At 41.8% G+C, this 26,819-nt stretch overlaps 2 protein-coding genes and 1 long non-coding RNA gene across 4 annotated transcripts in view; all 3 read left to right on the top strand.

The window, feature by feature from the left end:
• Positions 1-26,819, top strand: part of LOC306801114 — a 212,035-nt gene that overhangs the window by 23,182 nt on the left and 162,034 nt on the right. The gene's annotated exons all lie outside the window — the stretch shown is intronic.
• Positions 471-26,817, top strand: SULT4A1 (sulfotransferase family 4A member 1). Of its 2 annotated transcripts, XR_013773975.1 has the most exons (8): positions 864-1,189; positions 16,134-16,264; positions 17,630-17,710; positions 17,817-17,943; positions 19,767-19,861; positions 21,781-21,919; positions 23,469-23,598; positions 25,190-26,817. XR_013773975.1 is itself a non-coding variant. In XM_079303829.1 (7 exons), the coding sequence occupies exons 1-7, from the start codon at positions 1,021-1,023 to the stop codon at positions 25,300-25,302; spliced, it is 855 nt and encodes a 284-aa protein (XP_079159955.1). In that variant the 5' UTR covers positions 471-1,020; the 3' UTR covers positions 25,303-26,817. The 2 variants fall into 2 exon arrangements, 1 of the variants encoding a protein (XP_079159955.1); XM_079303829.1 differs by lacking the exon at positions 23,469-23,598 and having other exon boundaries at positions 471-1,189.
• EFCAB6 (EF-hand calcium binding domain 6) overlaps positions 25,548-26,819 on the top strand; it is a gene marked incomplete at both ends in the record, with an annotated part of 89,100 nt that continues 87,828 nt past the window's right edge. The window contains 1 exon segment of the mRNA XM_079303078.1: positions 25,548-25,567. Within this exon segment, the coding sequence (XP_079159204.1) occupies positions 25,548-25,567 (20 nt within the window).

Below are 26,819 nucleotides of genomic sequence, written 5' to 3'. Positions count from 1 at the left end.
GAGCCCCACCTGAAAGATGCCCCAGGCTGAAAGGAAAGCTGTCACCCCAGTGGATACACAGAGGTGGCATGAGAGATCAGGATGAGGGAACCAGGACAAAGAGCATCCTGTGTGGAAAGCAGGTGTGACCTTAAAGAGGAGTAGTGCATGGAGCCAATAACCTTTGCTGTAAAAGCGTGTGTGCCCCCCTTTGTCACTATCTAATCTGCTCCTGGCATGGATCAGGCCTGGGGATGGGGCACGAGGGCAGGGATGAGCCCTGGTGCACGTGGCTCTGCAGCTCACACGTCTCCCCTGCACTGCCCAGCCTCCCACCTGCCCTCTCCCAGGCGTTGACACTGCCACAGCGCCCACACCGCCACGGCTGGGGAACGGGGACAGTGCAGGTGCTGCCAGCACCCCATCACCCTGCTGTGATGGGGATGGAGGAGAGCAGGGAGGAGAGGGAGGAGGGGAGGCCAGCATCCAACCATCCAACCATCCATCATCCATCCATCCATCCATCCATCCATCCATCCATCCATCCATCCATCCATCCATCCATCCATCCATCCATCCATCCCTGCATCCATCCATCCATCCCTGCATCCATCCCTGCATCCATCCCTGCATCCATCCATCCATCCCTGCATCCATTCCTGCATCCATCCCTGCATCCATCCCTCCCTCCATCCATCCATCCATCCATCCATCCATCCATCCATCCATCCATCCATCCATCCATCCATCCATCCATCCCTGCATCCCTGCATCCATCCCTGTATCCCTCCCTGCATCCCTGCCCGCATCCCTCCCTCCCTGCCGGCCCTACATCCCTCCCCGCAGTGACATCACCGTGCGCGGACCCCCGCCCGCCGTGCGCGGGGCTGTGCCGGGGGCCGCGCCCGCCGCTCGCCCGCCCCTTCCCTCCCCTCCCCTTCCCTTCCTCCATCCCTCCATCCCTCCCTCCTCCCTCCCTCCCTCCTCCCTGCCGGCGGAGCGCCCGCGGCCCGCGCCCCTCGGCCTTCCCGCGGGAAGAGGATGGCGGAGAGCGAGGCCGAGACCCCCAGCACGCCGTGCGAGTTCGAGAGCAAGTACTTCGAGTACAATGGGGTGCGGCTGCCGCCCTTCTGCCGCGGGAAGATGGAGGAGATCGCCAATTTCCCGGTGAGGGACAGCGACGTCTGGATTGTCACCTACCCCAAATCAGGTAGGCGGGCGGGCCGGGGCTGCCGCGGCTGGGGCGGCTCCTGCTCCTCCTCCTCTTCCTCGTCCTCCTCTCCTCGCTCGCAGGGCAGCCGGGACAGGGAGCGGGCCCCTGTGGGATGTGGAGGCGAGGCCTGAGTCCGTTCTCCACCGCGGGTGTGCCTGGCTATGGTGCCCTGTATCCGGGGATGGAGCCCTGTATGCAAGGATGGTACCGTGTATCCGGGGATGGAGCCCTGGGGCTGGGCATGGTGCAGTGCTCTGTATGCAAGGATGGTACCCTGTATCCGGGGATGGAGCTCTGGCGCCAGGGATGGAGCCAGGGTTGGAGCCCGGTGTCCAAGGATGGTACCCTGTATCCGGGGATGGTGTTCAGGAATAGAGCCCTGTGGCCAGCTGTGGTGCCCTGTGGCCAGCTGTGGTGCTCTGAGCCCAGCAGCCCCCGCAGCTCTGCAGAGCTGAGAGCCTGTCCCGGGCAGGAGGGGGTTGGGACCCTGACAGGGGGGCCCACGGAGGGTGGGCACACACCCAGCGCTGCCCCAGTGACCCCACCGGGGTCGTGCCGACCCACTGCAGTGTGGTGATGCTGCTCCAGGCAAGGGAATCTCTCTCAGCCAAGATGAACAGGGCAGGTCTGTGCCTCAGTGTGAATGCCTGCTGTGGTGCACAGGTCTGGTGTGTGCTCCACAGCCTTCCCTCTGTGCTGCACTCCCGAGGCTGCCCAGATCATGGGAGAACATGTGCTCCAAGCAGTTCTTGCTGCACTGTCTGAATCACCAGAAAGGCCTCCTGTTTGCAGTGCAAGTGAATGTTTGGTCCAGTAAATGCATCCTTTGGCTGTTGCACACCGTTTGGGTGTCTGCTTGTAATGCCATTTTTCTTGATTTTTTTATCCTCTCCATTTCCAAGCAAAAATATGTAAAGAGAATTACCATGGCTGCAGTGCTGCCTGCAAAGGGATAGGCAATATGGGAGCTTTGTACCCCACCTGATCAAATCAGATAAACTCTTTTGTAAGTGCATTCTTGAGTGACTTTTTTCCTGACAATGAGATGATCTCTTTCTAGGAAATCCAAAGTCCACTGGAGATAACAGATGTCAGCTCTGTAAATGCCCTTGTAAAAGGATGTTTCAGTATTGTAGGTTTCTGACTTACTTCATTGTTTGCTGTGTGAATGGCTAATGGTTTTCAATTTCCTGGTGTGCTGCTTCAAGCACACACATTTCTACAGTGTAGTATCTATTATGTTTCATAGTTTCTCAAGCAGTTTCAAGCATTTGTCTTTACATTTTTTGATATTTTGTTACTAACTATGCCTTAAAGACTGGCAAAAGCTTGACAGATAACGCATTTGAAAATAGAAAATATGTAGATGGATGGCTCTCAAAATACTAGGATTAGGAGTAGACAGCTACATTTAAACTGTTCTTTTAAATGTCCTCTTCAAGATTTATAGCATGCAGCACCAACACTATTATATTCTTTGTGGTTTAGGATTTCAGTTTTGAGAATATGCAGCTACAATGTTCTTGTGGAATTGCACCCCAATTTCGTAGTGGAGTCTTGTTAAATATCCTCAGCCAATCTCAATGTCAATAGCTGGCAATAGCTTAGTTTTGATGGCTAGACAGTTGGCTGTGGAAAGCCAGCCTGCATAATCATATTTCATTTGCTACTTTGTGCTTATAGCTACATAATATGAGATCTTTTGGGGCCCCAGTGAAAGGAGCTGCCCACTTAGAAAATGGACATGCTACAAGAAGTTTTACTGGGAGAAGTAAAAGATGGGTGAGAAATGGGGTGACAAAACTGAAGGTGCAGTATTGTGTGGATGAGCTGGAGGAGCAGCCTGAAGATCAAAACAGGATTTTATTTGCCAGGAAAGAGAATGCTTGCAGGGTGAGTAATCTGATGTCCTTGTTGAGGGAATAGGCTCTGGACAATAATAGCATCTTCAAGCTCCACCTTCTTGTAGCCCAAATTCTACCAAGACCCTTGGAAGGTTGTTTTGTCAGCTGCTCCTCTGTAGCTTACAGCTGATTTAAGGCTGGCTAGGGACAGGCATGGCAGCAGAAACTGGGCTTCCCTAGGATGGTTCCCACTGATTTAGCCAAGGTCATGCAGAAAGTCCACAGCAAAGCCAGGAATTAAATCCAGAAGACCATTACCCTAACTGCAACTTCATCTTTCTGCCTCTCAATACTGAAGATGTTTTTTTGTTTACTGGACCTAATCAGAATTTTCATGATGTTGCTGCAATGAAAAAATATAGGTTCACAAAACAGATTTTGTGCACAAAATGTAATTATTTGGGCTGAAAGGGTTTGGATTGTTTTTGGTAATTTTTAGAGGTAGAGCATGGCTGGGACCACTTATCTAGTTTCTGTGAATAAATTGTTTTTGAACAATACTTCGAGCAAGAAAAATGCACCAATGTCAAATAGGTCCAGCAGAAAACTTTTTCTCATTCCTAAGGAAATCAGCTTTGTTCAGTGTAGCAGCAGCTCTCCATCTGCTCAAACTGTGGAAAACACCCAAACAAGTCTGTGTGCTGGATGTGTGAGAGGCCAGAGCCTGTGGCTACAAGCAGAAGGCTCCAGCAGTAGCTGTTGACCATATGGTGACTTCTCTGGCAAAGAAAATCCACAAGTGGCTCATAGGGCTGGGACTGCTTCAGCTGTCCCAGGAATAGACAATGCAGCTCCAAACATGTGAAATGAAGGTGGTGCTTGGAAATAGTTATTGGTAAATTGGGAGTGACCCAGGAAGAAGCTGTTCCAATAATGGTAGAAAATCAAATGTACCAGTGGCCTTACTGGCAGTAATGTAATAAGCCTAATGGAAAGTGACTCTGCTTTAATGTGATTTCCACTGGTGGATGGCTGAATAATGATTGCCCTGATATCTTTAATTATTCTTAACACCTGTGCCCAATCAATGGTAACAGCTTTTGGGAGCTTCTGGACTATGAGAAACTTTATGCCTAAAATCTAAACTCAGATACATGAATGTGTGTCTGTGTTTGCACATATGGGAGCACTGTAATTACAGAATTTTTTTTTGTTGTGATGGATAATTTAAAATCAGGTGTGTTACTGAAGAAATTAAGTCAAAACTTTCATCTTCCACATAACTTTGGAGTGTAGAGTGGGCAGGCTGAGTGGGACATACAGATTTGCAGGAGAAAATGTAAACCAGAATGCCATTGTCTGTAGCATTAAATAATTGGAGTTCACACTACAGATAATATACAGATGCACTGTTTATAGGGAGCACTGTGCCTCTGTCACAACTTGTGTTGAACTCCTCATCCTGTGGATTTCCTGTACCCCACTTGAAAATTGAAATTCTTGTCTGTGAACTTAAGCTGCAGAACTAATGGAGAAGCAAATGTTTTCATTTTATTCCCTCAGTCACCATGCTAAGAGCCAGGTTAGCTGTTTGCTAGCATCAGTGATTCCAGTGGAATTAAATCAATCCCTAAAGTGTAGTGCTTGGTTCAGGTTCACTCAGTGTTTTACTGTGTCTTACAGTGTCACTCTAAGGGATGTGATCTGTCCATGTGCATACTCAGAAGTGGTGCACAGCAGCTCCCTTAATACCATCTTGTGTGTGTTCTAAATGAATTTGTACTGTGCATTCTTGGGTCAAAACCCACAAGTTCATGCCTTTTGCAAAACTGGTAATTTGAGAAAGTGAGCTGTTGGCATTAATAATGAAGCTCTCTCTCCCATGGTGATTATTTTGCCAAATAATCTTTTGGAGTTCTGTGTGAAAAAATGTCACTTGTTGAGCAAATATCAGCTTCAAGTCCAGCCAGTTCAAAAGAATCTGCATTTGGTGCCAGACAATGGGTTGAAAGAGGAAGTGTTGTTTATGGCCTTAACTAATTTGGGGTGTCTTTCTATAGATTCTCAATTTCCCTTGTAGCACTGGATTTTTTAACTACCCTTTGGCTTTTTGGGAATATGATGGCTCTAGACCTTTGCCTTAGTGAGTTTGGGGTCATTCCAAGGACAGCTTTCCTGTGTGCATATTTACTGGGTTCTCCTCTTTGGAATTCTTTCACACTCACCTCTGGTGTTGGTGAAATGAACCAGGAAAAGTCAGTTTGAGTTGTCCATTTCATATTTGTTTGAGAGGTTCTGTTTGTACAGGTCATGCCTCTGGCAGTGCATTGCAGGCTGGAACCACTGGAGATGTAGACATATGTGCATTTTGTTTTGGTGTGAAGTTGGTTGAAGGATTTCTTTTCTTTGGCCTCTTGTTTCTTCCCCTTCCAATGAGCCTTAGCTGTCTGTGGGACCATGTTATAAAACAGATTGGCAAAATCTTGAGTAAAGAAATACAAAGAAAATGTACCTAGTAACTATGCCAAAATCTGCTTTGTTTACATTGTTCAGCCCTGCTTTTCATGTTTACCACAGACTGTAAAAATCTCCTCAATGAGGTTATATTTACAGGTGAGATTGGTATGACTGTACTTCACAGTAACAGTCTCATTATTCAATATACAGAGTATTATTGCATGGCTAAGTTCCCGTGGCTGCAGATGTGATGTGCCCAGGTGGAACACTGCTGACAGCCAGCCCTGCTTTGCACTGTCACAACTGGGAGGAGAATCAGCCTGAAAGGATGTTCCTGAGCTGTGGGAGACTGGGCTGGGAGCTGTCAGAGGGACATGTGGCAGCTGCAGTGGATTGCAGAGGTTTCCCTCCTAATGGCAGGTCTGAGTGGCCTTTGTGACAAAGGCTCCTCAGGGGACACAAGCATCCATGTGTGATAAATTAGTTGACTTGCCTTAATTTCCAGTGTTCTCATCTGGAATTTCTCCCAGCAGTTTCGTTGGCATTGTTTTGTAACAACAGCTCTGCAGTTGCAAAAGAGTAAAATTCTGCTGTGCTGGATTTATAGTGCTATAACCTCTGCAGAATTTTGTTGCCTTGGGCTTAAACCATTTTCATTTAAAGAATTAATGCAAATGTTACTGGCCCAGAGGCATGCCTCAAGAAATCATGAGGCTGGCTTAAAAATCAAAATTATTACACAAAATACATTTGGGATTCTTTTCCTTTCACCTCTGGTTTTTGAAGGAAGATTATGCTCTGTGGCATGGAATGGTGAGAAATCTCTGTTAGTTTCATAAATCTGGATAAACAAGTTGATATCTTTAAAATCAGAATAGAGCATGTAACTTTTTCTCCCTGACAATAACACCACAGTTATTTGGCTTCTTTAAGCAAGGTATAAAGCTCAGAAATTGCTCTGTTTTAATAGCAGATGAATGTGCATGAATTCCCCTACCAGCTGGCTAGAATGAATGGAATCCTTTATCAAACAGGAAGGGAGCAGCAAACTGCACTGTGTGATAGAGATATGCTATGTGAGCTGTCTCTTTAGGGACTGATGGACAGGGTCAGTATTTGGATCTGATTTCATGCTCTTGGTGACTAAAATTATGTTCCTTCCACCACTGAGAGGAGTAAATACTCCACAGCTTAAGCTCACTCCATCAAGGACCATTCAGGTGCAGAAAGTGACTCCTATAGATTAATATTTCTGGAGGTTAGAGCCACTGGGTTCCTGTGCTTTGAAAGTCCTCCTGAAATGGGTCTTTTTATTCATATATAGCTCAAAATGCCTTCAGGTATTGACTCACTCCTAAATGCTGCTAGGCAAGAAATTATAAATAAAACTACTGAAAAATAGGTAATTGAAGACAATGTAAAATTTGCCACTGATGCATTTGACTTGATTTCAGTGTGAGTAGAGTTGAGTAAGTTCTTATGTGCCTCAAACTTGAAATAAAAACAGAGAAAAAAAATCTGTGGTTAAAGGGAAACTCCTTTTATTATCTAGATAGCAATGTTTCTCTGGTGACCCTTTTATCAAACCAGTGAAGAGATGTTACTAGAGGCAGAACAGATAGTTCAGAAGACAAAGAATTCTCCAGTTATCTAATAAGTTTTGCTGGGTCTTGTGCAAATGTAGCATAATTGCTTCCCTGCTGTTAAGTAGTGCAAAACTCAACTTGGTTTTTCTTTTTGTAAATAGGTGTAGGAGAAAAAAAGAAAAAAAAAAACAAAAGGTTTTACCCTGGGTAAAAAGTGTATTCTGAACATGTGAAGTCACAATTGAATATATTAAGTGATAATGACCTCAGAGACTAAAGAATTAGAAAGTTATGTAGATCAGCCAGACCCACCAGACAGTCATTCTCATTTCATGTTAATGTTCATTTATCACCATGAAGATACTAATGAAAGGAAGCAAAATGCTTATTTTTAAAAAATTCTTATTATTTAGTCTTATTAAATGAAGGCTTTTCTCTTGTTGGGCATTATACCCAACAAGTGCATCATACACCCCATGCTGAGGGGAAGAAGCTTGTTTTGTCCCAAAAATGCTGTTTTAGAAGCAATGCAAGCTTTGGGACACTGGGCATGCCATGTGACTTTATGGCTGCAGATGCTGTGACCTGGGATAAATAATATAATTTTTTTGTCTGTGTTTTCCACTGGGTGTGTTTCTTCACTGCAAGAATTTTTCATAGATAATGGAAAGTAAGCAGTTCTCATGGGCAAACAGATGTCACTTGCCATGTATATTTTTGTAGAGAAAGTAGCAAATTGCAGGGGTGAAACTGAATTAAGAATTTCCTCTTGTCCTTTTGCTTGAGCCACGGCAGAAGAGCCTGATCCCCCCCACCAGCTGTCCCCTCTATATCTAACAAATGTTATTTTATTTAAATTGTTGCATTCAATATTTAACTATTAAATATTATATAAATACTGCCCAATTAGAAGAGCAGTTGGTTAGGTAATTTTCCTCCAGGTTCTGCCCCATTAGAGTTAGTCCAGGGCTTATTTGCCCCATTTCTTTGTTGTGTCTTTTCAGATTCTGGTTGGAGAACAAAATGTCCTTGAAGGTTCTCTTCTTAAAGACCAGTCTTTCAGGAATTGTTAGGAGATTAGCTGATTGTTCCAAAATCTAAGAGAAAGGATAGGAAAAATACCAGGAGCTATATAGCCATGTATTATCAGTATTATGAAAAATGTATAAAAATTTCAAATATTTAGGCATCAAACCCATGGTGATATCGATTGGCTGATCCCTTTTATACTCCCAAACAGATCTCTTTCCATTTCTGATTCTGAAAAGCAAAATTGAAAGGACTGTAACTGGCTTAAAACTGCAGTCCAGCTAAATGGGGAGGGATATAGGTACCTTGAGAAGAATGGTTTTGCTTAGTGCAGCTATAAATGGAGTGGGATTCTGTGTGGGACAAAATGCTTTACTCCCTGACCTAAGACAAGCAATAGCTGACTGGGCAGTTGTGTTTTTTTTATTGTATAACCTGTACCTGCAGCTGTTTCACATTATATTATTGGTGTGCTGTGCTCTTGAAACTTGACCATCTAAAGTGTGTCAATGCACATTAATTAGGTTTTGCCTAACCATTTTCCTGGAAAGGGTTAAAAATGAGGCAGAGAATTGCATTTTGAGTAGTGACAGACATCTTCTGAAATTACTGTATGGGGAAAGGAGCATGTTCACAGCCGAGGGTGTGAGATCTACCTCAATACCAGTGTCTAATAGAGGTGCCCTGCTGTTTCCTGATTTCTGATCCTGTCTCAGTCAGCAGAGCTCTGCCTTTACCCACAGACCATATTATGACTGTAGAGCAGAACACAGAGTGATAGAATTGTCCTGGAAATCAATGGAGCTAAGGATAACTTTGCAGTCCTTTTTGATGTAATGGAGTCCTTGAGCACGAATTTAAGACCCAGTCATCCCAGCAAAGATCTTTCCTGTATTGTTGTCCTTGGTACAATGTGTGAAAACAAAGGAATATTAGGCACAGTGGGAAGACTTTCCGCTGGAGACTGTGAGCTCCTGCTGGGGTAATGTATTATGCAATTTAGGCGTGTTTTTTGATATGGGCTCCAAAAAGATGGGAGAATGGAATTGCCAGAGGATGCAGGAGGGCAGGTTACAGCTGGGGAAACATTTTAATGTGCTAGGTAGGCTTTAGACTTGGTGAACCTTGAATAGATGTGGGAAGGGTGAAGAGAAATGTAATTCTGTCAAAGCAAGCAGGTTTATCTGTTATTTCTATGTTCCTGCACGTTGCATGTTATCTTTTTTTGGTTTTAGCCTGGTGGATGTTGTGCTCTCTTTTACCATGAGAGTGTGTTTGGTTGGTGAGTAGAAACTGGAAGAAAAATTAACCTAAGGATATGTGCAGACATCTACCTTTAAAGGTGTCTGTGCTAGTGCAAGTTTGTTAGTGCCCTAAGCCTGCTGTTCCTCATTCCTGGTAGAAAAATGAAACACACAATATTTTGGGTGGATGCATTCTGGTTTGTCCCACGCAAAATTTGCTCCATGAGTTGATGCCAAAAGTAGAAACTCCTTCAGCTAATTTGGCTGATGTAATTTTAAATGGATTGGAGCAGTTTGTGTGAAGTTACTCCATTAGTGATGACACCTGGTACAGGACAGGATGAGCATCCACAGGTATGGACAGCCCAGGTAAAGCTTCACAAGAAGAGTAAAACAATTTTTTTCCCTTTAAATATCTGATACCAAGAGATGTCTGACTCAATTCAAGTAAAACAGTTTTCCCTTTGAATATCTGATACCAAGAGAAGTCTGTAACCAGCCAGTAGCAGCTGTCTGTGAAGGACCTGTGACAAAATCCAGGACACCTGGATGTGATGAAGTCATGGATGTTGGGACAAGCCTGAAGACACAAATCATTATTCTTCAATGAAGGCAAACTTGTGACCTGTTGATGCTTTAAACAGCAGATCTGTGGACCTGGCCCATGGTTCTTAGAGCTGTTAAGGTACTATTTGGGTGTGCCACAAACCTGCCAGAGAACAGGTCCTGCTGTGTTTTATTTGCTGGTGTTGCTCCAGTTTTAGCACCCAGCATGCTGCAAAGGAGGTTTTTCTCCCAGCTGGTGTTTGGTGTGGGGCAGCAGTGGGGCTGCCCCAGCTGTCAGTGCCAGCTCCCACACACTCTGTGGTCAATGTGCTCTTCTCATCCTGTCCTCTATTGAGTAGTTAGTGTGCTAATGTAAGGGAGAATCACGACTCAGGCCACTTAAAAAAAAAAATAAAATACTAATGCATTAGCCAGAAATAGCTCTGCTTTGTAACCAGTTCATTAAAGCAGTGCTTTAGGATACTGTATGGGACATAATAGCAATAATTCTGTAGATAATACGTGTGTGTAAACAGTTCAGTGACAGCATTTTTACCAAATAGAAAGTAAGTTTTCCTCCTAAACAGAATAAGATTTTCACAGTGTGCTGTTTATAGCCTCTGGCATAACATACTCAAAACACAACTCAGAATTAATGGACCCATGTCTGCAGAATTTAGCCTGTTGGTTTTGGTTTAAAAGCTGCTAGCTGCAAGCAGAAAAATAAATGGATAAGGAAGTCTAAAAATCTAAGACTGTGCTTACTGAATGTTGCTGGAAATTGTGTATTAAACATATCTTTTAAATTCAATCTTAAGTTGTCCCCTTTGATTTCAGAAGGTCTGAATTCAGGTTCCTTGTGTCCCACAGATTCCCTTGACAGGTCACTATTGACTGTGTGGCATTTAGGCCATATAAGAGGGGAATTAATCTTAGAAGATGAGTATTCAGTCCTTTCTGAAAATTTGGCCCTCTAATTGATATTTAATTGGTCAGTCAAAAAAGAAAAATGTGGCAATATAACATCACAATTTCAGTCTTTATTCTAAATCCCCAGTCTCATTTAGGAAAAAAGAATTGGAAAATATAGTATCAAGGTATATACATTATTTTTACTTTTAGAACCCTAGTTGTTAATGTAAACCTCTGCTCTTAATTCAGGTGGAATTTTAATCTGTAGAAGTTCAGCATACAGACCTCAAGAGGAGATGCTTTAATATTTTGGAAATGTCTTTTTTGCCTTCTAATGGAAAAATCTAATTTCCCCTCCAGTACTGTAGGGTGAAGATGAATCTGTCATACTGACCTGCAGATTTACACTGGAATTAGCCAGGGGGAATAGCTTGCAGGCAATTAGAACAATGGTGTGAGACTCTGCTGTACAGACACTTGCAGACCAGTCTGGCAAGCCCTCACTTTTAATGAGCACTTGCATCTACCAATGCTACAAAAAAGTTATGAGTCATAATGGGCCTGCTGCATTGGATTAGCCAAAATCTGGTGAAGCCCTGGCAGATCAAATAAAGTACAGCTAATTTGTATTGCTGGATTACTAGCATTAGTATTTCTTTATTATAATTTTCCATGTGGTTTCCATACAAGGAGTTCATAAAGGGAATATACCAAAGGCCTTTGCATCCTTGGGCTGCAGGTTTGGCCTGTCTTAGCTGGTAAGAGAGGAGAAACTGAAAGAAACAACCTTCAAAACCACATAAAGAAGCAAAATTTCACCAGAAATCTTACAGGTTTCTATCTGCCACTTCACTTTGAACACATCTGTCCTGTCTGGTGACTGCATGGGGGTGTCAGTGGCCAAAAAGAGCTGAGAGAAGCCAAAGAACACCTGCACTAGAGGATATTTCTCCCTTCTACATGACTAAATTTGGCACTGGAAGACATCTAGCGTGTAGAAGGAGCAGCTGAGATGTTTCCAAGTCATTTCTGCTGGGGTGTGGTGGGATTTTTGATGAGTCCTGGTTTCTGTGTGCTGTTAGGAAAGCACAGTGCATCCCCACCAGCACATTCCTGTTGTGCAGGGTAGCAATACAGGCTCACAGATAATTAAAAAAGGTCTCCTAAAGACCTGCAGGTTCTGGCAGGCAGTAGCTTCTTGCAGCTGTTTCCCACCCCCTCTCTTTCCAGATATTTTATGATAAACTGGAACACTGTGTTCTCCTGAAGTGTTTTATTGATATAGCAGAGGAGCTTGTCAGGAAGAGCATTTCTCAGGTGCTTGGCACTGAAGTTCCTCAGATGCTGACAGCCTCCATTTTAGGTGGAACTGGATAAGTGCTCATGAATTCCATGTCTGTTTTGGCAAGATGACCTTAGAGGTAGCAGGATGAGCAGTCTTATGCTGCAGATGGAAGAAGAGAGGGTAGAATTGCTGGGAATTTATTACTGTGGCATTTGATGCCTCATGTCCAAAGGCTGGCAGTTTATCCTGTTTTTCAGTGATTATCCTATTGCGTTTATCCTGCTGTACCATCCCAAGTGAGGTGTGCTTGCACATGTACAGGTGTTCAGCAGCACAGGGAGGAAGCAGTGAAGATTTTGGAGATACACAACATCCATTGTCTAAGTAGGGCCAGAAACCTGAGGAGTACAGACAGAGGCTCTGAACACTTTTATTTTCATTTTTTATTTAGCTTGCCTCACCTTTTTCTTCTGTTCCACAGAGCAGGGCCAAAGCCTTTATTAAATAGCAGCTCTTTTATTGAAGAATTGGGGGGGGGTCGCAAGGGGCTGACACCTGCTGCTGCTTGCTTAGGCGACGCTGGAAGGAGATTGCCGTGCAGTCCTGTCCGGGGGCAGGAAAGGGAGTTCCAACCTCACAGGCACGTCCAGAACTCAATTGAGGCTTGTTGGTCCAGGGGTGTCACTCTTCTCAACAGCTCCTTATAGGACTTCCACTGAAGAGGTGTTTTTTGGGAGTTCTGGACACTTTGCATATGGGGCAGTGTCTTTTGATTGACAGGGAGCAGCAGCAGGCGGCCGGAAGCAAAGTGAGGGACAGGGCAGAAGTAGGAAGTGATTGAACTAGAACTGGGATTGTTTGGGAAAATACAAACAGATGGCCAACTTGGGGATACAGAACATGCATATCAAAAACGATAAGTTGCTTAACATTTTAACAAAGGGGACAACTCTTAAAACTATTTGTAACCCTTAATTTTATGGCTGCTGAACCTATTTACCTCAACAGATACCATAATTTTCCTTTTACTAAGAAAGTCTGTGACATTTAGATCTGGCTGGGTTTTGTGACAGACTGAGATTTTTGCTGGCATTATTCACATAATCTCCTTTTATAATCTCAGTTTCAGGAATTTACCTTCCATCCATAAAATGGTGGTTCCTGCAAATCTACACAGAGATCACTAAGTCAGCTGGGTCAAATGGCAACTTTCTGTATGTTTTACACACAGATGGGGCTGCAGCAGAAGTCTCACATCCCATCATACTATGGCATTTTAATAAATTCTACTAGCCCAGGTCTAGGCTTGGGCTTTCCATCTTGTGGATAGGTACATTATCCCACTTTATCTGGCTTTTCAGCCAGATGGTTTTCCCAGGGTTGAATATGTTGCCCTAGCAGCCAGGTCTGGAATTTGGGCTGCCTGTTGCTAGGTTAAGTCATCTTTTCTAAACCAAAAGGACATTTATATCTGATACATTTAATTTCAGTTGGTTTTAATCCTGGTAGAGATGTGAGTGGGTCATACATGTCTAAATATGCATATAAAATCTTTTAGATTTATTTATTTTTAAAATAAGCATGTGATGATTTATTTTGTTCTTTTAAACAGTAAAACAGATCAATGATAATTTTTTTACCTGGAACTTTTGGAACCTGTGTGTGTGTGGTAAATAATAATTGATTAAGGGTAACAAGTTAAAAAAAAAAATCACTGTTCCCTCAAAAGTTAATTCCCTAGTTTTTATTTGCATTAAGACCCTGAAATTCTGAAGCACAGTAACTTGAGTGCTAATGTGGGAAAAACCAGGCTAATACAGTGACTGACAAAAGAGAAAACTAGCACAGAGTTCATGGCTGAGGGGAATTGAGATCAGTGATCCTGCTGCAGGTGTAGGGAGGAGAAATTCCAGCCTATTGGATAGCCCCAGCATTTCTCCTTTTGTGTGTCACTGGTTTTGGTGGAAACACTTCGAGATGGAGAATTTTGAGATTTCCAAAACCCCCACTTTGGATGGGAAATATGTCATTTCCCATCTCTGCAGTTCTCCGTGGATTTGAGGGCAATCAAGCCAGGTCTGGTGCCCAGCCACAGGTCTGAGCAGAACCAGGTAAGGCCATGGGGGCTGTGCTCCCTGTCCATCACTTTTAACTTTTCTGCTGGATTTTGTGGGGAGCTGGGAGGGAATGTGCTGCTCTCCCAATGTTTCAATGTGGCTCTGCCTCAACCCTGCAGCCCTTCTGTATTCAGAGGCACAATAGAGATGGCAGCATTTTGCCTAGAGAGCAGCTGAGCAAGGAAAAATAGTTTATTGTGTATCCCCACTGAGTTATTTCTTTTCCTTTCGTGGAAACAGGGCTGCTCTAATAGCATTTCTCTTTGCAGGTGGAATTGGAAATACTAAAATAAATTACAGAGAACCAGGGTGTTTCCAGTCAGAATAAATATTTAATGAGAACAAGGATTGTGCTCATTCAGAGTCACAAGGACTGATACTAAAGTACTGTATAAATGTTAATTTTAATGCATAAAATATATGCTTGAACTTAAAAATGCAGAGTGAACAGCCTTGGGTGCAAGTGTGTATTAAGTGTGTGACAGCTGTCTCTGTGGGTGCTGATAATGTAAAAATGTCTTTTTTTTTTTTCCCCCCCTGTCCCAAACCTTTTTAATTTACCCATCAATCAGTAAGGGAACAGTGGAATCTTGAAGAGCTTGCTATCCAAAACAATTATTGGAGGTGTGTGTTCCTTCACATTGTGTACAGGCTGTGTTCACTCCTTACACTGGTTTCATTTAACTGTTTCTGTCTCAGATTAAAAAATAACCAGAATAATGATACAGTAGGGTTTTTGGTTTGTTTTTTTGGGGGGTTTATTTTGTTGGGGTTTTTTTTGTGTATGAGTGTTGGAAGAACATACAGGATTCATACAAAGGTGCCTCTTTGTCTTGTTAGTTAACATGAATTAACTAGTGGCTGCTACAAGTGACTTGCAACTCACAAATTATTTTCAAGTTCAAATGGTCATGATCTCAGAGTTTACAGCTCATCATTCCAAGGACTGGGCTGCAGGAGTGGCCTTGGGCTTTGTAACCAGTTCTGAAACCAATACTTGTTCCTTTAGGCAACACAGAGAGTGAATAAATCCTGGTCTCCTTTCCTTAGTGCTCACAATTCTTAAATAATGGGTCTGTCCTTGGCAGTTTCCACACCCTTGGAACTTTCCATCTAAGCTGTGGGGTCCCTCCCCTGGCTGGGATCTCTCCCCATGCTGTTCCTCCATCTCACCAAGAGCCTTTCTCTCCATACCCCTCGGTCAAATATCTCTGTTTTGAGGGTTCCCTACCTGCCTGAAGGTAAAGTCACTTTGAAATAGTCCAAAAGTCTAATTGAAGTGCCTATTAATTTTCCAAAGTGCAGCCACTGGCCATGATGTGTAATGGGTGCTTTGTAAATGTCCTCAGAGTGGGGAGGGGTGGGTGATTTGGGCTTCTGAAGCTTGTGACTGACTCACTGTGCATGGATGTGTTTGGGCTTTATCCACTCCATAACCTGGAGGCATAAATAGACTCTCAAATCGTTGCATAACAGAAGCCATGCCTGCAATTTAGAATAAATGTCTCCCAGCACAGCCACTAATGCATTTTGTGAACTTGGTTGACCTCTGCTTGCCTCATTTTTTAGTTTCTGAAATGGAAATAGTGGTGTTTTGCCAAGGTAACATCTACAGAGGTGAAACCTTTTGTTAAATGTTTTGCAATTCACAGGTTAAGTTATTTGGAGACAAAAGTGTATTTAAATTGTTACTGAAAAAAAAAAACCCTGAGGTTTTTTGCGTGAAAGACCTACATGTATTCAAAACAAAACTAAGAGAGCTGACATAGTACTTTAAAACAGTAGTAATAGACTTAGCTCAGAGCAGACTGTTGAGGACAAAAGTTGCCATTATTTCTCTGTTTAGGTCTCCCTTCATATGGCTGTGTTTAGATAAGAACTGTAATGCAATCTGTTCTCTTTCATTGTTTGGTTCCTGCAGGCACAGGCTTGCTGCAGGAAGTGGTGTATCTAGTGAGTCAGGGAGCTGATCCAGATGAGATTGGACTAATGAATATAGATGAGCAACTTCCAGTCCTAGAGTACCCTCAGCCTGGTCTGGACATCATCAAGGTACAATTTATTGCAAAGAAAGTCTTCCAGCATTTGGGTGTGTTTTTCTTTGGTTCCATGTTTATCAGTTCATTTATTTCATCCTGTGTCCTTCTCCTTTTTATAACTGGACATGTTCAGAACATTGCAATGATTCACAGTGTTATTAGGTCACTTTAAATTGCTTTTATTAAGCTTCATTGTGTTCTGTTTGATACTTTAAATGTGTCTCCATGTCCTAAATATCTTTATTATCAGTGGGTTTTCTGAATCAAAGTTCCAGGCCTCTCTTGCTTATGTAAACAGGAGCTGGCCAAATGAGGCAAATTTGCTTTGATTCCTTCCCTGCATTTGTGAAAGAGTAGCTAAAAATGCAGATATCCATGCATCTGTATTCCCACTGCTCTAAATTTGCACATCTCGATCTTTAGATCCACAGGTCCTGGCTCTCTACAGACACTGTGGATGTAGTTTGAGGGGTCTGGAATATCCTGCATGAAATCCCACTGTGTTAAGAGTCCCTTGGAGTCCAGCTGCATGACACATTAAGTGTGATCTTGTCCTTGCTGCAACCACTTCTGACAGAGGCACATCTTGGAATTATTAGGAAAACTACACAGGGCCATCCTGTAGCAGCTGAACTGAGCAAGCTGAGGCTGGCAGGGATAGAATTAAGCTGCTTGTGGTCAATGACAACTGCAGCCTCAGCCTACTTTAGGCTGAGAGTATTTAGAGGTCAGAGATTGCTCTTCTTTTTCATCTAATCCAGCCAGACCTCAGTGCTACTCTGCTGTAAAAAAGTGGTGGCAATAGTAAGAGGTTTAGTTTGAGATTACACATTCTTATCTATGCCGTGTGTTAGCAGCTTGATTAAATATGGATTTATTCCATTTTTAATAGCAGAGCATGATTTGTGTCATGAGACAATTTTGGATCAAATTACAGGAAAAATACTGTTTGAAAGACGCTTGCACACTCAAATAAACCTTTGGGCCTCATTCTGAGGATAAAATAAAATGCAAAGGTAAAATTTGGAAGAAGTTAGAGGTCACGCTTTCACAGCTTCTAATATTTTTCAAGGATTTTTAGTGGAGGCATCACTGGAAATAAGAAGCTTTGACTGTTATATTCTATTTCTGGGAAGGTCCTGCAAATGGAAGTACTTTGAAAGTAAATGACAAAACCTCCAACACATTATCCAACCTTTTGATATTTAAAAACTAGATGTAACTCCCTGACCTGATCTTGAGTCCCAAACCGTTGTTCATGTTAGGAAGCGAATTTGTGAATGGAAGGCACTGTAGTAGGGCCTCAATTGTGACAGTTCAGGACAGCTCAGGGTGGAGCAGTGCTCAGTAGGAAATTATTCTCTCTGCTGTGTTTTAGGAGCTGACGTCCCCTCGCCTCATCAAAAGCCACCTGCCCTATCGGTTTTTGCCTTCGGACCTCCACAACGGCAACTCAAAGGTGAAAACGAGCTTGTGCTTGCTCTAACTCTGCTGACAGCACTTGTCTGAGTGCTCTGGGATGAGGAAAAAGCTTTCAATAAGATGATTTTCCCCCCCCATCACAGGTCATATACATGGCTCGCAACCCCAAAGACCTGGTGGTGTCTTATTACCAGTTCCACCGCTCCCTAAGGACCATGAGCTACAGAGGAACCTTTCAGGAGTTCTGCAGAAGGTTTATGAATGACAAGTGTAAGGAGCTGTTCTCTCTGCACACATTTATTTTCATCTCTGCTTTCCTTCTGCAAGTACAGAAGTGAACTGGATAAAGGTGCATTTGTTTTGCATATACAGCCAGGAGGTTGCTATGGATAGCACTGCGGGGGTTGAGATTTGTCAAACTATGAGCTGTGCTTTTTTGTAAATATTTGCCTTACAGTATCTGACCCCCTGGGTTCTGCAGTTTTCCACCTGAACCAGAGCAAAACTCTGGTCTGCTCTTCTAAAATTCAGTTTGCAGGCTGTCAGGTACCTCCTAAGAAGGGGTGAATACTCCCAGCATAATTTGATTTCAGTTATTCCTCACTATCAGCTGTTCTCAGGAGTGTATCTGGTCCTCAGGTTTGGGGTTATTTTCTTGGTAATGCCTTCAGTATTTAAATTTCTGATCCGGAGTGCTCAAGTGAGACCCCATGAGAAGGCAGCTGCTGCCTGAAAAATGCTGCTCTGTGAGGAGAGTGCAATAACCAAGGGATTGCCACACTCTCTAGCTAAAGAAGAGAAAAGAATCCCTGCTGCCTTTTATTTCTCCTCTGTCACCTTAATGTGACACTAAGAATTCACCAGGTACCCTGAGCTCTGAGAGCAGGATCTCCTCTAGATCCAGAGCAGCCAGCTTGGAATTTAGGGGAGCTGATGCTGAAGGAGCTGTGTAACACCAAAGGGAAGAAAAAAGTAAAGCCTACAAATGGAGGTTATTTAACAGGCCTTATAAAACTTTTGCTGCTCCTTATCCTGCAAACTTGAGCTGGATTAATGCTCTCCTCCCATTCCAGCTCACCTTCAGTTTTCCATTTGCATTCCCTGAGAATGGGATGTTTGCCTGTACCCCTGATCAGGACCTTCTAGACCAGAGACATAAGAAAGACACATTAGGAGGTTTTCTAAGACAGAAAGGTCAGGCACTCTTTTCCATGTAAGTATACCAAGAGTTATTTGTCTCTTTATTTTGGCAGCCACCTGACTTTATCACAACCTCCCAGAGCCAAGAAAACATCACACCATGTTCTGTGGCCATAATTGTGCAAATGGGATGTTTACAATACAGTACATTTAGCATTTAGCTGGGTGTTTACATCTCAGCAGGATCCTGGTAACTCGAACACATCCAATGGACAGAGATCAGTTTTATAGGAAAACAATTTTATTCAACTAACCAATTTTCAATTTTTATAAAGGCACTAAGATTCCATTTTTGTTATTCCCATTCCATGAGAAATGGATACATCAGTGTTCAGTTACTAGAATGAAACAATTCTGTTTCAAAGAGAAAAGGTGGCTTCAAAATACAAACCTAAGAAGTTGTTTTCTATTTTTTTCTGCAGCTGCTTTGTTGAAAAGATAAAATTGACCAAAAAAATATTGGGAAAGAATTGGAAAACTCCTTATTTACTTGACTCCTGCCTTGATTATGTGAAGTACTTTGTGGGAATTAGTCACTGGTAACAGAGAAAAATGCAGAATGCATTTCTCATGGGGTTGTCTTCTAATATTGGCAAAAAAAGAGATTCTTGAATGTCTGGCTGAAGAAACCTTTGGTAGAGACAGATCAATTGACTGAAATCAGTGCAAATGTGGACTTAATCAGGGAACTGGAAAACAAATGAGTAAAGTTTTGGGGGGGAGGGTTAAGTCTCCCATTACATGGGTCAAAATGAGACACTGGTCTCCTGGGGCTATGAACCACTTCAGTTATTTCTTTTTTTTTTCCTTTTTTTTTTTTTCTTCTTATTTTTGAAAATGGCTTAATAACCAAAGTGTTCATTTTCCTCATGCCAATCATAATGTTTTTGTAGTAGGATATGGTTCGTGGTTTGAACACGTGCAAGAGTTTTGGGAACACCACATGGATGCCAATGTGCTTTTTCTCAAGTATGAAGATATGCATAAGGTAGGTTGGATGTAGCAAAATGATGTTTTAATCACATTTAGCATCCTAGCTTTTAAAAAACATAAAGCACAAAATTACCTTCTTATATCCATATTGGGCTCCCTAATACCTGATACCATTTTTAAAGCTTTATGGCTTTAAAAATTCAGATGCATCTATGGACTTTAAGCATTTTCATATCCATATTAATTTTCTGGGGAGCCTACCTGCATCTACAGGCACTGAACTACTTGCAGAGAAGGCAGTGATGTGAAACTGTTCAGTACTTGCTACACTCATTTAAAAGAAATGTTTTGCTGTATGTGCTGTATCAATGATGGAAAAAATATATAATCATTATTTTGTCCTATGTATTTGGCATTTATTGTGAATATTTTTTTTTATTGTGATTATTCTTACTTCTTTCTGTGGAACAAATCTGAAAACAATGAGGGTATTATGTAGTGTAAGGTGGATGTGATTATTGAGGCCTTATGGTATGCTGGCTAAGAAATCCACTTAAATCAGTAATCTAGTGGAAATATGACATATTTCTTATTGCAGTATGATCTGTTTAAGAGGTAATGAAAATACATCAGAATGTTTATTTGACTGGAAAACTAATGCAAACATAGGAAAAACCCAGCTCCTGTTTCTAAACCTGTAAAAAGAAAAAGTCAGGACAAGACTCAATAAAACTGGGTAAATTATAATTCCAGCTGTACTGAGTCTTCTGATGGAGCGGGATTCTAAAAGAAGGTGTAATACCATCAGATCAAGTAAAGTTTACTCAAAATCCCATGGTTTTGAATAATTAATGCATTCCTAACTGTGCTCACCAGCTGGTGGCATCACAGCATCCTTCTGCTTCCTGATAAATAATACTATTTTGTCCTTGCAACTCAGATTGAGGAACCCTGGAATTCTGGACATATAAATTCAGGTTTATTCTCAGAGGCCACCTCCCCAGATCCATCCCATCTACATGAATGCAGTCCCAGAAGCTGGCAAAGGAAGAAGGGCTCTCCTAACATTTTTAGTCATTTATTTAACTAAGGTCAAAATCAAAGTAACTTTTATTCCAAAGGGATCAGTTAAGGGTTCTCTGAAGTGGGAAGTGTAATAAACGGAGCAGGCCAAAGCCTTTATTAAATAGCAGCTCTTTTATTGAAGAATTGGGGGGGGTCGCCAGGGGCCGACACCTGCTGCTGCTTGCTTAGGCGATGCTGGAAGGAGGTTCCCGTGCAGTCCTGTCCAAGGGCAGGAAAGAGAGTTCCAACCTCACAGGCACGTCCAGAACTCTATTTGGGCTCATTGGTCCAGGGGTGCCACTCTTGTCAACAGCTCCTTAGTTCATGGGTAGTTAGGACTTCCACTGAAGAGGTGTTTTTTGGGAGTTCTGGAAACTTTGCATATGGGGCAGTGTCTTTTGATTGACAGGGAGCAGCAGCAGGTGGCTGGAAGCAAAGTGAGGGACAGGGCAGAAGTAGGAAGTGATTGAACTAGAACTGGGATTGTTTGGGAAAATACAAACAGATGGCCAACTTGGGGATACAGAACATGCATATCAAGAACAGTAAGTTGCTTAACTTTTTAACAGAGGGGACAACTTTTAAAACTATTTGTAACCCTTAACTTTATGGCTGCTGAACCTATTTACCTCAGGAAGCATCACAATTAGTTTTCAGTTGTTCCCTGTTCCAGCATCTGAAGATTACATGGCTGTGCTTTCTGCCAACCTGCCTTACTCTAATTACTCAGAATGTTTTTTTCCAGCAAATTGGAAGGTGGCGAAACTTCAAGGCAGTGGTGTTTCTACATCTTCTGCACTTGTATTTTCACACTCACTGGGACATAACTTACTTTGAAATTTTTAAAATGAGTAAAAATGTGATTTTTAATGTTGTGAAATAACCTGTGTTTTTACTGCTCTCTTACAGGACCTAGCAACAATGGTTGAGCAGCTGGTGAGGTTCTTAGGAGTTTCTTATGACAAAGCACAGTTGGAGTCCATGGTGGAACACTGCCATCAGCTCATTGATCAGTGCTGTAATGCAGAGGCTCTTCCTGTTGGCAGGGGTATGTTTAAAACCCACAGCAAAACTCTTCTTGGAGAAGTTACAAGAAGCAGCTTAGTAACCCCCAGGGTGTGTTAGATGTTGGCAAAATATTGCCATGCAAAGGATGGGAGGGAGCTGACTGCTGGTGCAATTAGGGGCTGGGTTGTTTTGAAATCAGGTTAGGTAGAAGTGACTGAAAAGGGTGGAAGAATCCAAGATTACCAGAGTAATTTCAAACCACTCCATCACAGAGTCTTGCTTTGATGGGTTCAGCTCTTTGTGCTGAGAACTCTGCACTGCTCCTCCTGACCTCTGGCATGCCAAAGCCCATACCATCTCATACCCTGGCCTGAGCCCTGGGGTTTAAGTAGATCAGGTTTTCTAGAATAGCAGATATTTCTAATTTGGAAGGCATAAAATTACAAGGAACCACAGCTTCCCTTATAAGCTTTTTATTTTCTTTTCCTACCTCAGCTGTTTAAAATGCGTTTATCTTCCAGATGTTTATTCTAGTAAGATTATTTCTCTAGGAACCTGAAGCTGCCATGTGATCTGTTGATACATCTCTCCCCTGATAAGAAATCAAATCCTTTCAGTTGCCCTTGAGAAGCATAAGGGTGAACTTAGGCTCAGTCAAATTATTTTCTGTGGGCTGCTCTGTGTGACTTTTAAAAATGAGGGAACCAGGTTAAGATGGTCAGTTCCTGTGTTATCCCTGCTATGCCTTATCCAAACATAAAATCACTTCATACATTAATTTAATCCAGTTCTATTTGGAACTTTCCCTTGTTTTCCACCCATAGCAGTTTATGATACAGCATCACACATGAAGCACATGTTTATCATGACCACAAAGATTCTCAGAGGAATCAATTTGCAGGTTATTGTCCCTTACCCAGGGATTATGACAGGAATACTTTGGTCTCAGATTCCTGTGTGTAGGAGCCCTTTCCATACTACCACTTTCAGCCAGCCTTCATGTGATCTGCAAATTATACTAGCTGCAATTTTTATAACTATTTTCCAATCTCTAATGAAAATTCCAAATATTACCAGTCCCTCTTGACTACGAATTCTGTGTTAGCTGGTTATTTATTCAATTATCATACATTTTGTTGGGACATCCCAAGGTCCTTAGAGAAGGTGCTTGTGTGGGTGCAAGGCTTTACAAACAGCAGGATTCTGTTCTCCTTGTTGGCCCAGATGAACCTTCTTATTTCTACAGTCTACAAATATTTCAGAAAGAAGCCTTCATGTTGTAATAGAGAAGGAAGCTACAGCACTTAGTGTGATACTTTGTCATTTGTTCACTGTGTGCTTTTTAGTATAAATATTCTTATTTTGAATTTCTTTTCTTTGCTGTCTTTGGCTTTTACAATATTTTGTTACTCCAGAATGTAGCTTCATTAGCAGTGCTTTGTTCCTTCTCTGTTTGTTTTTGTGACAAAGAATGGTGGCAATGACATGACAGCTGATTGTAATTTGTTTCAAATATTTTAATTTGTCATTAGTTACATTTACTTTATTATTTTGCTTTATTTTAGTTCTTCATTTTTTTTTTCTTTTAGCACATTGATCTTTACTCTGAAGATAACCCTGAACTGCTGTGAAAGCAGAACAATGATTAGATATGTTACTTGTATTTGACTCTTATCACATCATAATTTACGCAGTTGCATGATTCAAATCATAAACCAGGTGGGTGACTTTTTGACAAGCTATCAATTCATATGGTAAAAAAGAAAAAAAAAATTGTTACAAATAATCCACTGTGTATGTATGTCATTTGTAAAACTTGTCATTTGTCCATACATGTTTTTAGGGAGACTCAGAAATAAAAGGATTTTCTTTACCAAGCAGAGGAAGAAAATGTTTTGTTATCATTATTGAATGGTAAACACAGGGTTTTGTGTTTCATGCTGTAGTTTTTGCAGTTATAGTTGCCAGAGTAAAATTTAAATTAGTATCAGATGTTTATGATGTCAGCATTTTCTTAATTTATTTTTAAAAAACACGTGAGAAACTTGGTGAAAACACTAAATGGCATTTTCAGTGTCAGGTTATTCTGCCCTTTGGATACTGAAAAGAAACCAGGACACTTTCATACCTTCTGGAGTTATAGAAAAGCCATGATTTTATAAAAAGTGCCACACATGCTATACCATCATGTTAGTAAGTAATATGTATTTGTTGCAGACAGTTTTGTCTTTGGTCTCAACTCTAAAGTTGCTGCATAAAAGCAATGGTAATTGAATTAAATGGGTATTCTTCTTGAGCATCAAATGCATAATTAAGCTCCCTGCATGTAGCTTTGTTCTTGCTGTTATGATTAAACTCTGGTAGCACAGTCCCAATTCTCCTTTCATTTATTCCAGTTGAACAAGTCTGGATTTTGTCTTTATCTCCAGCATAAATGAGAAGCAAATTGAGCCTCTCAGTCTGGCTATTCCCTCAGGCTTATTCAGCCACAAGTAACCCTGGCTGAGTTTGAGTTAAATATATTTTGGGCTGTATTGAAATAGTTGTTAAGGGGCTGCTGCCTTTGGCTGGTAGGTTCAGCAGAGTCACCAGATCATGTTATTGGTTGGGTTCCCTAGATTAATTCATTTGAGGAAGATGTTCAGTGTCCATATTACATCTCCCAAAAGCTTCCTATTCCTTGTGTTCAAAATTAAAATGTCAGTGGCACAACTTGAGTGCATGGCACGTGTTCTCTTTCATAGACAGAAGCTCATATTTAACAAACAAGTCTCTCCATGCTGAGAAATGGAAATTCATCTGTTGGACTTACATCTAGACACAAAATAATAGAAATCAGCAATGAAAACATTACACTCCAATAGTCAGTTTTACACCCCACATTCCCTGTACCTTTTGGATAGGTCTCTAAGCAGTGGGTGCTGGAGGCACAGTGATTGTGAAATGTCTTGTTAGGTGTTGGAGTTATTAAATAGCCACAGCTTGCACTGAAAGCAGAAATCCACATTTAAGTGAACACCCAACCCAAAGTCTGTGTTCATTTCTGATTAAGGCCCACAAATCTGAATTCTTCCTGTGTAACACTGGGCTGGTGCAGCTGATGACATGTGTGGTTTTTGAAGGCTTTGCAAGGGTAGTGCCAGAGCAATTGGGTGAGCAGAACAGCCTCAGGTCTCATTAAGCTTCCAGAGAAAGCCCAGACTGATCAGAATCTCACAGCTGATACTTGGTACCCTGCACAATTAGACTGTGGGTATTTGGTGTCCTGTTGCATCCACTCTCTGACTTGTGTTCTTTCTCTGTGTTTCAGGACGAGTTGGGCTATGGAAAGACATCTTCACTGTTTCAATGAATGAGAAATTTGATTTAGTTTATAAACAGAAGATGGGAAAATGTGACCTCACATTCGATTTTTATTTATAAAAAATGCATGCCTATGATATCCAGATATAGCTAGAAGTGCTTTATGCATTCATTTATTAATCTGCTGGACAAACTACTGTAGCTATTATGTGTAATAAGATTTAAACAAAGAAAAACAATCTAAGTAAACCATATCAGATGCAATTATCTTTGATCCTGAGCAGCTGTTTATCTTCTAGTATTTAAGTCCTTTGTCCACATGCAAGAACTCCCCAGACAATACTAGAACATGCAGCTGTTACGGAATGTATTATATAGGTATAAGGTATGTATCATATATGCAACTAGAATGTACACCTTTTCAGCCCCACGTTGATTATTTAATGTGTTTTATAAAAGTTTGTCACTAGAACCTAAATAAACATCAGTAAACCAAATAAAAATTTATTTCTGAGGGAAACAAGTAACAGGCCAAAACAGTATGCTAGAATGATCTCAGGGGTTAATCGTCACATTTATTTTTATAGCAGGTATAACCAAGTATAAATAAATCCCATTCCAAAATAGGAACTGACCCGAGTGGAGTTCACATTAGGCTCTGCACACCCTTGCCTGTGTGATTTGAGTAGGTTCTGTGCACAGGGCTTGTTCTGATTTACAGCTCTGGTTGTCAGCCTGGTCCCAAATCCCACCCATGCCTTTATGGAGAACTGGCTTCCTGATGGAGGCGGTTCAGCTTTGTGCCCAGGGTCAGCAGACAGAAGATTCTTAAGCTCTCAGCTCTAGGTCACTCCCTCAAAATGGGGCTTAAAAGCCAGGAATCTGGTGCAGGGACTTCTTGAAGAATCAGTCTGCAACCCATATCACTTTGCAGTGTGAATTTCTCCCTTTAGGAGCAGCCCCAGGATTTAAGGTGCTGGGTGAGCTCCAGTTCCACCAAAAGGTGAGGGCACTTAGCTCTGTCCATGAGTTATTCTGGACTCCATGAGACCTAAGGGGAGGATCTGTGCCAGTGTAGAGCAGGCAAAGGGAACTCCAGCATCCGAGGAAGAGAGTTGATGGATATGCCAGCAGGTGGGAGTATTGCACAAATATCCATGCACAATAAATTCCAGGAATTCTTAGCCATGACTGATCTGGATTATAATCAGGATTCAAGTTTATTTCTCTTATCTTTTTTTAGTCTCTACACAAACAGCCTGAAGCAGGCTACTATCACTACAGAACTCTCCCAAATTATTTTATTGTTCCATAATGTAATGACATTTCTGCTTTTTAGGTTCTCAGCTGCAGGAGGCCCATTTTTGCTAGTCAAATGTTCAGGCTCACCAAAAACTGTGAGGAAGGACTAGTTTTTAGTGTTTCAGTTCTGTTGGGAAACTGTCAGTTCAGCACTGGCAAGTGGTGTAGCATGATGTGGCTTGACAGCACTTTTCCTTGTATATTTGTGAGTGAAAATGCTTTCAGTGAAATTTTATTTCTATTTTTATATTTTTAGTACTGTATGAATATTAAGCACTACACATTATTCTTCTGTGCTTGCTTGCTTACTGAATAAAAGATGTGTTCTGTGCATT

This window comes from Erithacus rubecula (assembly GCF_903797595.1).
Source record: "Erithacus rubecula genome assembly, chromosome: 4".
Classification (NCBI taxonomy): domain Eukaryota; kingdom Metazoa; phylum Chordata; class Aves; order Passeriformes; family Muscicapidae; genus Erithacus; species Erithacus rubecula.
This window is presented reverse-complemented; position numbering and strand designations above follow the sequence as displayed.

Excerpts from the sequence above, each read along its gene's own strand:
- SULT4A1 (XM_079303829.1), top strand. The coding sequence starts at position 1,021 with ATGGCGGAGAGCGAGGCCGAGACCCCCAGCACGCCGTGCGAGTTCGAG. Across the intron at positions 1,190-16,133 it reads TGTCACCTACCCCAAATCAG|GCACAGGCTTGCTGCAGGAA; the intron begins GTAGGCGGGCGG and ends TGGTTCCTGCAG. Across the intron at positions 21,920-25,189 it reads GGCTCTTCCTGTTGGCAGGG|GACGAGTTGGGCTATGGAAA; the intron begins GTATGTTTAAAA and ends TCTGTGTTTCAG.